The sequence below is a fragment of the Blastomyces gilchristii genome, assembly GCF_000003855.2.
Source record: "Blastomyces gilchristii SLH14081 genomic scaffold supercont1.25, whole genome shotgun sequence".
Taxonomy (NCBI): domain Eukaryota; kingdom Fungi; phylum Ascomycota; class Eurotiomycetes; order Onygenales; family Ajellomycetaceae; genus Blastomyces; species Blastomyces gilchristii.
Window position 1 is genome coordinate 257,575 of NW_003101657.1, and position 10,246 is coordinate 267,820.

Sequence of the window (10,246 nt, forward strand, 5' to 3'; positions counted from 1 at the left end):
ACGTGGTCGGGGGGAGGGTGGAAGTGGTGGTAGAGGGGGTAGGGGGTGGAAGGGGTGGTAGGGGTGGTAGAGGTAGGGGGGCTGCAGGGCGGTAGAGGCGGTGGAAGTGGTAGAGGGGGCTGCGCAAGCAGCAAAGCGAGCGTAAGCGAGCATTTGATGCTTTTTATTATTAAGATGTAACTATGTAATTTATTAGTTATTACTATAGAAGTGTAAAAAATTATTGCCTCTATTATTTTAGTAAATTTACTGTAGGCTACTGGGGCAAAAGAGCTCAGTCACCACCAGGTAGAAGGGCCGATCAACCCGGGACCCTCAACATTTACATTATAAATTCAAGTATAAATTAGTAATAAACTAATATATAATTAGATAACTGCATCATTAATTTCAAGAAAAAAAAGAAGAAAAAAAAACTTATCACAGTTATTAAATAGAATTTTCTTTTCTGTAAATGATTCACTGCTGCTGTTACAGCTTTAGTCTCAGCCTGTTTTATCAAATATCAGATCAGAAATGATAGCATTGAGTTATTTAATATCAAAAATATTGAGATTGAATGTCTGCACTGTAGTCTGTAAGAACATCTCTTTTCAGAGAAAATTGAATCATATTCAGTGTCTCTTGAAAAATAACTGTTGAATTTCTTAAAAATAATTAGATATCTTGTGAGTCATGTAGACAGCAGATGTTTTTTTTTTTTTTTTTTTTTTTTTTTTTTTTTTTTTTTGAAATTAATTATTACAGAGCAATTAAACTAATGATTCACAGAGAAGAATGATGATAATGATGAAAATATTCAATTCTACTATACTGCAGTCTGTCTGTAGAATCACTGTTTTCTAATGTGAACTAGTTCTGCTGCTCTGCAATAATTAGCACACCAAGGCTTGTGTGCTACAAAAACATTTTATAACATAGCTAGCTCCTCCCACACGAATACAAGAGATTAACCATCCTACAGATCCCTCTATTAAATACAGCCAGGGTATTTCTGCCTGGCAGCCAACCTCCATTTTGCCAACAGCAAACAGAATGGAGTAGCTCGTCGTGCCAGCAGGTACAGGAGTTGCGCTGGCGCCTTGTGCATGAGCAGCAACTACGAGAGCTAGTTAGCTGAACGATCTCAGATCTAAGCTGAGGAGCAGGCTCAAACAAACTCAAAACACTACACTTCCTGAATACCTCGACTCCTGTGTACCTATTTCTCGGCCTGGCCATCCAGAAAGATAAAGACTTGTCCAAAATGGCGACCCTGCGAACGCTGACCGTAAACTCCGCCCGGTTAAAATTCAGGCGTCAATATGGGAAGTCCTACGGAGTTCTGAATGATGTTGACTTGCGAACGAACGCCATTTCACACCATTACTGGCACTAAAGGAATAGGAAAAAGAGGTCCGAAAGTAGAGGGTAAGCTCAGGGCTGGACTTACTCCCAACGACAAACCATCGAGTCACGCGTCCCCCCGGTCGTTAAACAGCTACAAGCAAACCCCTCGGCTTCGGCAACCCTTCGCTTGAATGGAAATGTGACTATTATTCACTTAGTTGCGTTGTATGATTGAGATTAGTACTTTGCACGTCTGGGTGTTGCTCTAATTGAACCTTAAATGCAGTTTGCGTGAAGGGAGAAATCTCAGTCCTAAGGCTCGAGGATGCAAATGATAATGTCACCGGTCTCGGTCTGCGTGTTATGCGTATACATAAGACCAAATACCACTTCATTAGCCCGTTATATGGCCACGTCGGTCAACAGTCCAAATGACCCAGGCGGAAGACACAAAGGTCAGACAGGCAAGCTTGCAAACGGCGTCGACTTCCCTCTACGTCTGCCGTCAAGGAAGCATTCCTTTCGCGCCCTTCGTTCTCACTTCGTGTCTCTACCACTCGATAGCCGTTTGCAATTCCTGTTGTGGCTATTTGAAGGGGCTCTACTACATTGCATATCCGACTCTTCGCCCACATCATATGAAGCCGGACATGTCTGCTGCTGGGATGCTAACCAGACGAGTTGGAACCTTGCTGGGTGTGCGAAATAAGTTACATGGTGCAATAGGGTGAGAATTCGAGAACATCTAATTGTGTGCATTGATCTAAGAACAGATTATATACGCACCAGCCCTCTCTTCCATCACTGCCATGGATGGAAATAAAGCTTTCCCAACCAGCGAGGTGCTAGGCAGGGGTGGATGAAACGTATGCGAGAGTATTTGGAAACGGCGAGAGTATAACCAAGTAACCAAATGGCTGAAAGGATAGATGTAGACACCGGCAATTTCGTTTATCAGGGAAAGGGAAAACGGCGAAAAGCAGTAAATTAGCTGAACCGCTAAAGGATCAAATGGAACAGGGGGAGATGGGCCTAACACTGAAGAAAAGAAGTAACCACAACAGCAAAGAAAAAAGAAAATCAAAAAAGTCAAAATCCATCCAAGTCCAAATCGAAATCAAAATCCGCGCCAATTTGCCTTTGCTCTTTTTGTTCCTTTACCAACGCCCTCATCCCATCCGGTATACGATTGCGCGAAAAGATATACATCAAGAAAAAGAGCCCCAACAATGAAGCCAAAACGGAAACACCTTGAATACAACAACAAAAAACTAACTGGAAGAAAAAAGTAAAAATTGAAATAAAAACGAAATAAAAATGGGGTGCAAACAATTCAATCCATAAAAAGCGGAAAGCCCCAAGACATTGATGGCATTTTTTCATTCATTTCATCGTAAATAGCAATTATAGATTAGAAATAGGAGATCCCGGCGGAGGGGGAACGAGGACAAGGTGAGTGAAATCTCTGAACGGGAATATACCTAGGTATGTTCGAGATTTTTTTGTCTCATTTGTGCTCTGCTACATTTGGTCTCTAAGCGAAATCGACAGAGCGCGATTATTTATTCAAAGGGAATCAGGTAGAATCTTCTTTAACTCTTGGGGGTGATTAATAATAGCATAGGGTTGAAAAGAAGCTCGTTCAGGATAAGGAAGGGAGAGAAATCGTTGTAACAAATGGCTATGTGTTCAGTTGCGCCGCTTGTATTTCTCGAGGGCTGATATGTTCGATATTAGGTGTATGGGTCTGATATTCGAGCCCGCTTGTAGTGAGCAATGGAAGAAATAGGCTGTCGATTATCGGTTCGTAGAACGGTGCGATACATTATGGGGTAAAGTGTATTATCGTTACAAAGTCGTGGGATTAAATATTTGAAGTATAGTAAAAGGAATCCGTGAACTGCGAGAAGTGAAAGTCGTTATGGTGGGTCGCAAACATTGTATGCAAGAGAAATGGAAACGAAGGATGAAGTAACGGCGGCAACAGCACAACCATATCCGCGACGTTTTCGGCTAGTTGGTGCATTAGCCAAGGAGGACTGTGTGATGCAAACGTTAGTATGTATATTTTCGATAATGCGATGTCATCAAATCAAATTGAGATGGTAAGGGCTGTAAATACCTTCCCAACCCCAATCCCTCATGACGCCAACCCAATGCAATCTTCCCCGCACTGTACTCTCGATGTCCCTATCATCCAACCAGGGAATAAAAGAGCCTCTTCTAATAGGACTAACTGGCGATGAGAGGGAACGATATGTTTTAATTTTTTTTCCTTTACCTGCGATAGCCGGGTTGCTTTTGGACCCGTCCGAAAGCTCGAATATCGCAGAACTTTCCTCCATATTCTCGTCATTATCCACGGTGGGAGGTTTACTAACCCCGTAAATGCTTTTCCGTTGAGTCGTATCGACAGGTTGCGCGAAAGATGCTTGTGGAGAATTCTTATTCCTTTCATTGAACGAGTCCCTACGACGCCATACCTCCCGAACGACCTCAAGGCACCGATCGATGTTTCCAATCATTAGCCTCGACTGCATCGCAGCCCACCGCTCCTTGACCCAGTTTCGATCCTCTTCACTTTCCACCTCGCAGCTCGCGGCGAATAGGGGATATATGTGGACAATTGTTGCTCTGGAACTTGGTGGAACAGTAGCTAATAGCACAAGAACGCGTTTGGCGAGTTCAGCACCCGATTCAGATGGAACTTCGGGAACGGCTTGGTGTAGATAGAGTAGAATCGCCCAACGATACGCTTGGGCGGTTTGGAAACTATGTTGAACATTGGAAGTTGGATCCTCTGGAGGTTGGAAGTACTTTGGAACTTCCCATTCTTCAATGAGAGTTTTAAGCTCCAAAGCTTGTGATATGAGCGGAATAGAGTTACTTTTGGACTTGCGGACTTTCTGAACCAAACTGGCAACCCGGCTTATTAGTGGAAATAGAGTCGTTGCACATCCCATCAGCGGATCAACCTCGTGGATAGGCGAGCGTGGAAGATAGGGATTCAAATCCTGGAGTAATAAAGCTTCGTCAACTTCGCCGTCTTCTAGTGAGATGAGTCTCGCGACAACATCTGTGTATAGCCAAGTATTGTACAAGAAATGTAGGCGTGCTATATCCTTTGCTGGCGGATTGGTACGTTGACGATGCTGCGCCAGAGCCTGATTCAGCAGAACCCGTGCACCTCGGCGATGCTGCATGCCAGTGGATATGTGTCGGTCCCAGGACTCTGCAAATACAAGAGCTAGGGTTGTAGTCAATGCCTCATCCATTTTCATAGTTTCAATCCCAGTGGCAAGCATACTCATACTCTGATGCATATGATCCATACCATGGACTCTCAGGCGAGGATTTTCTTTGACACAGTGAAATGCGGACAGGCAGCATATTGCATGGAAGAGCGCGGGGCAATCTGCTGCCAGGGGCCACACCAAGGTACGCCAGGGGTTTTCAGATATCCCGTCCTTTACAGACAGAATACCACAGGTCTGCCGGTCGTACCGAGAGAGGAGCATTGCTGGAGATTCCGGATGCAAAGATGGCCCGTAAGATATAGACCTTTTTAGCAGGTTCTTGAAGCAATCCACTGATGCAGACGAAGCATCCCAACACGATGGCAAGCTCACTTCCGGGTTGGACTGTCGGACTATTTCTTCCACATCTTCATCTTCGAGATCTATAAGATCTGGGGTGGGCGGTGGGGCCGATGCTAGCCATTCAGAAGGGCATTCCAGCTGGCCTGTGGTATCATTCGCCAGGAGACTTTCTGCTAATTTCGGAGATTGAGTTAAGGAGATATATGATGAGTCAGGGATAATTTCTGCACAGTAATCATCCAAATAGTGATCCTGTAGGCTTAAAAGCGACGGAAATAGATAATGCGGGTAAATATCATATGCAGGAAAGGATGTAACACCCTCAAGAGAAAGGTACGGGCTCTGGTACTCTTCCACGGTATCTTCCTCAGGTGAATTTGAACTATGAGGAGTTAGTGGGCTCAGTGTTAAGCGGATTGGCTTACGAGCAGGTACTGTGGGAGAAGGGGGTGGTGCACTAAGGGGAACTATCCACGCGCAAAGTTAGTATAAATGTCTGTTTATATATGTTCGGTAAATTATATAACCTTTTTTCCCTTTAGGAGCAGATTTGTTCGTAAAACGGGTCTCCTTGAATGGTCTCCACTTAAAGTCCTTTTTATACCCTCCACAGGTAACATTTCGTTTATGACATTGCTGGCATGTCGGCTTCGTCTCATCGCACTTGAGCCTCTTGGTTTTGCACGTCACACACCCTGATCAATCACTCACACAAAGGTCAGCTGCTCCTGCCGGCCCACTTAAATTTACTTTGATCCCTGTTGAGGATCCTTATAATGTTGAATGAATGAAAACCCATACCATTTCGGCTTTTCGACTGTTTGGGTTTGTTAACGCCGCCCGCAGCATGGCTAGGTGGCTTACCCGCGGATTGTTTACCAGGCTGAGAAGCTGGAGCCACTCTAGATGAAACTACTGGCGGACTTTGTGACCCTTGAGTGCGGATACACCCCTTGGGTTGTACAGCGCCAGTAGACGATATGGCATGCGGGCTTTGACCAGTTTCCATGCCGAATTGGGAAATAAGCTTTCTCCAAAGTTGCACTCCCACCTCAGATCGAGATAGATCACGACAGCAGCAACGATTAAACAGACATCAGGAATAAGCAGAACAAATATGGCCGATAATCAAAATCAAAACAGAGAATCGATAGAATCCCAAGGAAAGAATGATGAATCAGCGGAAGAGGGTAAAATAAATGATCTCAAAAAACACAACGTTGGAGTTGATAAACAGAATTGAAAACAAAGGTTTATGAGAGAATAAGATCGAAAGGTGATCTCAGCGCAATGAGGTTGGAGATGACAGTCATAAAGCTGACGCCAGCCCTGACTCTCGCACACAAGAAAGCGAAGCCAATGCGGGGATGAAAACCAAGGCTAGGACAAATCGAAATAAAAATGGCAATGCAGAGTCAAGAGGTTTTTGTTTTCCAACAGCGCAGTCCACCCCAAGTTGGAAGCAGAATATTAATATACGGTAAGAGATAAGCGTAGAAACCCAGAGTGAGACACCGATGTGGACGACGGTGACTGATGAAGAGGAGACAAGAAATTGGAAGATAAAAAGGCGAATATATGACTTGCCGTAGGCAGAGATGTTATGGCGAAACATGTAATAATAATACCGTACAGACCGATAGGGTAGCGAACAAATCATTGCGCGTACGTTGTAATGAGCGACCTGTCATGTGCTCCAACCTCCGGCCATCTTGCGTAGTTTTGGCGCCAGATTCCTGCCACCCGACTCGCTGCGAAGGATGGCCAGCATCCCCCGGCGAATGGGGACAAGGGGAGATTTATTAGCTTACCGTGCCAATGATTTCTTGATTAGTTGTGCCCCTGGGTCTAGAGCGTCGTAGGATGCAAATCACGGTGTGTTCGATCAAGATCACACAGATCGAGATTCCCGACTGAGTCTTAACTTCGTCTGAAGGAGTCAATACAAAGCCAATATTGTTAGAGCAGTGGTACCTGAATAGAGCTCCATTATTCCGAAGTTGTGCCCTTTACAGACAATTCACGCCTAGCGATGGTTATTCTTGGGTTTCTAGCTTGGGCGGTGTCCTCAGAGTAATTCTAAAGGCGCTGAAGAATATTCATCTTTGTTATCTCGAGAATTGAAATGGTACCTCTATGCTATTTGAAAATCAGCGGCTCAAGGAGGAAGACGGCACACTCTAGTAATCGAAATGAAATAGTTTCAAAAGGGAAGAACGGCTTCAGTAGCTGCTTTAGTGGCAATGGCATGGAACTAACCCCCACCAGCTGACATGCTGACTGTGTATCAACAATGTTGTGAAACGAACCAAGCATTTGCGACAATATCCTTTGTTGACGTTGAGGTCGAGAGAGCAGCAGAGAGGAATATCGGGGGATGCTGATATTGCGCTAGACTGAAAGGAGTTTAGCGAGACTCATCTACTAGTTACAGCTGCTCAACGAACCTCAAGGCTCTATCCTATCCCCAACTCTTCAGTTTCACGCCTAACATTGGTTTCCACTCAGAAAGGGTCGCGGAGAGTGCTTATGTGTTGCTCTAGAGGAATGCGCCACTCCGGTTCCGAACCTTATACACGAAGTCCAAAAAGCAGTTAGGCTTAAGAATTGTTCTTTGCTTCGATGTTTTGTTCGAGTCGTAATTGCGAAATTAAGTAACAAAGTTAAAGAACACACACATATTTCAAGGAACCCCGTTATTACATCTACCACCCAACTATTATATACCTATATTTTCCATCGGCTACGGGTATTGACAAAGGAAACGCCGAAAATACCATGATCCAAATGGCCTAATGCGCTTCGTCATCGATTTGTGTCCTGTGAAAACCGCTACATTTTATACTAACAGACGCCTCGATGGATTCCCTTGTGATGATGCTTTTTGCCTTTCCATTTTAAACCCGTTTCCTTCTCTGCATGGCCATGTCTCGAGATCATACGTCGCCTGGCGACCGAGGTAGGGCCTGTTTGAAACGCTGCCATATCCATGGGCTCTGTGGCCATAAGCCTCTCAGTCACAGCCACGATGTCCGCTACAAGTCGATCAATGAGATCTGCAGACATACTTTCACGCACGACTATCCGCAGTATCTCAGTCTTGTCCTCCGATGGTGGAAGTGGGTAGTCTATGTTGTGGTTCCCTTGGTTAGCTTCTGCGCGCTCCAATATCTCTCGCAGTTTATGATAATTGCAACGTAGCAAAGCGAGCCGGAGAATATGGAGTGACATACTTGGGATGATATACTGTTTCGCACGCAGCAACAAACTGACGCTGTCCTGCTTCACGTCTGGGTACTCTTTCTGAAACTCATCAGAGAACCTAAAAGACACTACAGGCAAGCCGGCATTATAATCCGCCGATGTCTCGCCTCCATGATATTTCGACAGGCCTTCGACCTGCTGAAACTTGAAAGTCCCTTTCTTCCGATGGATGTCGCTGACGCAAATGAACCAGCCCGTGTTTTCAAGCGCGGTGCTTAGCAACCGGGCATTTGCTAGGCAATTTTCCATGATTTCGCGGTACCCATTGAAGCCCAGGCGAACAAGATTGTAATACTGTCCTATCACCTGCATTCCAGGCCGGGAGAAATTTAAGGTGAACGTCTCTTCGGTTCCACCAAGATAATGGAGCTCAAAGATAAGGTCGCTTGGCAGATACTCTCTATCCCGCCAAATGATCCAGCCAAGACCGGCGTATACCAAGCCGAATTTGTGGCCCGACACATTGATGGATTTTACGCGAGGAAGTGAAAAGTCCCTATATTATGTTTGTTAGCTTGCCCTTTTTTTTTATTTTATTTTTATTTTTATTTTTATTTTTTTTGGATTGCCTGAGGTTATTACCATTTTGGACCCCCAGCTTGGGCATATGTGAACGGAGCAACAAATCCCCCGCTTGCAGCATCAACATGGATAGGCACATCTATCCCTGTCTTCGCTTCGAATTCATCGAGAATTTTCGAGATCTCTTCCACTGGTTCGTAGTGGCCCGTGTATGTACTTCCTAGAATGACAAAGACGCCGATCGTGTTCTCGTCTACATTCTTTCTGACAAGCTCTGGGTCAAGCCTAAACTGGCTCTTCTGAGAAACGTCTAAAATTCGCGCCTCGACATCAAAGTACCTAGCGAATTTAAGCAGTGCGACCTGTGCATTCGCACCCATGATGATGTTTGGTTTCGAGCTGTCTTTCCCCTCCTTTTTCCTTCTCTCCTGCCAACGTTTTTTCATTGCTAATCCACCTAGGTGGATAGCTTCTGAAGACCCGGTGGTCGCAGATCCAGTAGCCTGCTCTCCCGGTTGCGCGTGCCAGAGATTCGATATCATTGAGACGCAATGAGCATGCATTTCCATCAAGGCCGGATATTCATCAGCATCAGCCAAATTCTTGCTGATATTCTCGGATAGAAGTTCTTCAGCTTCGCGCTCCATGTAAGTACCGACGAAACTATGAACATTCAAGCATTTTCGTTAACATAACATTTGCCAAAGCCCCCTTTGGGTCATATTCTTTTTTTCCCAAGTGAATTCGCAAAAGCTGCCCAGGGCTTCAGAAGATATATTACAAACCTTGCCAGGTTCAAATTTGGAATCCCATCCAAATTCAAGTCATCCTTCAACATCCGACGCACTGCCTCTGCCGGAGCGCCCTTCTGGGGTATCTGGAACTTAGGAATTTCCTCACGACTAGCATACCGTGTGGAATACGGAGTCATGGACCCAGCGACATTCTCAGTCCATATGCGTTCACTTTTTCTACGCCCCGGATCCTTGCGGAGTTCCTCGACGAGCTGGTTGGCGTCAACCTGCACTCGTGGAAATACCGGTATAAGTCAGCAGATAATCATTTAAAATAGTTATAGCAAGACAACATGACGTAACGAGCATATGGGTTGATAATTCCCAGAAAAAAAGAGGAAGCCTCTAAAATGCATGAAGCTTGGCAACGCAGTTTGTGTATAGACATAGCCCTCTCCGTTGATCATTGGCTGTTCTACCCTTCGACGACGAACAACCCCTATGCGGAATCCCACTTACATGCGATGCAAGGCTCATTTTTGCGGTTTTGGTGTCACAACTTGATTTCCTCAATGTAGATCAACAATATCCGGGGTCGAGATAGCGGCGGATTCCAGCGATTTAAACAATCCCTATCCTATTTTTTATTACTGTTCACGAAGCTTTCTTGGCCTATATTCCTACACGTAGATGTAGTCCGTCATGTTTCACATTTTATATTTCAAGGAACTGACTGGCCTGGAATGTATGTTAGATGCGTCGGGAGTGACGTAATTACCCTCCCTGTCCGGACGTCAT

General features: G+C 45.0%; 3 protein-coding genes across 5 annotated transcripts; 1 reads left to right on the forward strand and 2 right to left on the reverse strand.

Annotated features, from left to right (window-relative positions):
* Nucleotides 1-464: 464 nt before the first annotated feature.
* Nucleotides 465-3,310, forward strand: BDBG_08595. Of its 3 annotated transcripts, none has more exons than XM_031723632.1 (2): nucleotides 465-668; nucleotides 772-3,310. In XM_031723632.1, exon 2 carries the CDS (start codon nucleotides 1,655-1,657, stop codon nucleotides 2,036-2,038), a length of 384 nt encoding a protein of 127 aa, XP_031580865.1. In that variant the 5' UTR covers nucleotides 465-668; nucleotides 772-1,654; the 3' UTR covers nucleotides 2,039-3,310. The 3 variants fall into 3 exon arrangements, with proteins under 3 accessions (XP_031580865.1, XP_031580867.1, XP_031580866.1); XM_031723634.1 differs by lacking the exon at nucleotides 465-668 and having other exon boundaries at nucleotides 690-1,528; nucleotides 1,616-3,310; XM_031723633.1 differs by lacking the exon at nucleotides 465-668 and having other exon boundaries at nucleotides 690-3,310.
* Nucleotides 3,311-3,354: 44 nt separating this feature from the next.
* BDBG_08596 (C6 finger domain-containing protein) lies at nucleotides 3,355-5,937 on the reverse strand (the record flags this gene model as incomplete). Its single annotated transcript, XM_031723635.1, has 4 exons — nucleotides 3,355-3,368; nucleotides 3,452-5,395; nucleotides 5,456-5,623; nucleotides 5,730-5,937. The coding sequence occupies 4 exons, from the start codon at nucleotides 5,935-5,937 to the stop codon at nucleotides 3,355-3,357; spliced, it is 2,334 nt and encodes a 777-aa protein (XP_031580868.1).
* A 1,835-nt stretch (nucleotides 5,938-7,772) lies between these two features.
* Nucleotides 7,773-9,985, reverse strand: BDBG_08597 (glutamate decarboxylase; the record flags this gene model as incomplete). Its single annotated transcript, XM_002620971.2, has 5 exons — nucleotides 7,773-8,056; nucleotides 8,162-8,688; nucleotides 8,775-9,377; nucleotides 9,500-9,735; nucleotides 9,968-9,985. 5 exons carry the CDS (start codon nucleotides 9,983-9,985, stop codon nucleotides 7,773-7,775), a joined length of 1,668 nt encoding a protein of 555 aa, XP_002621017.1.
* Between the last annotated feature and the right edge of the window lie 261 nt (nucleotides 9,986-10,246).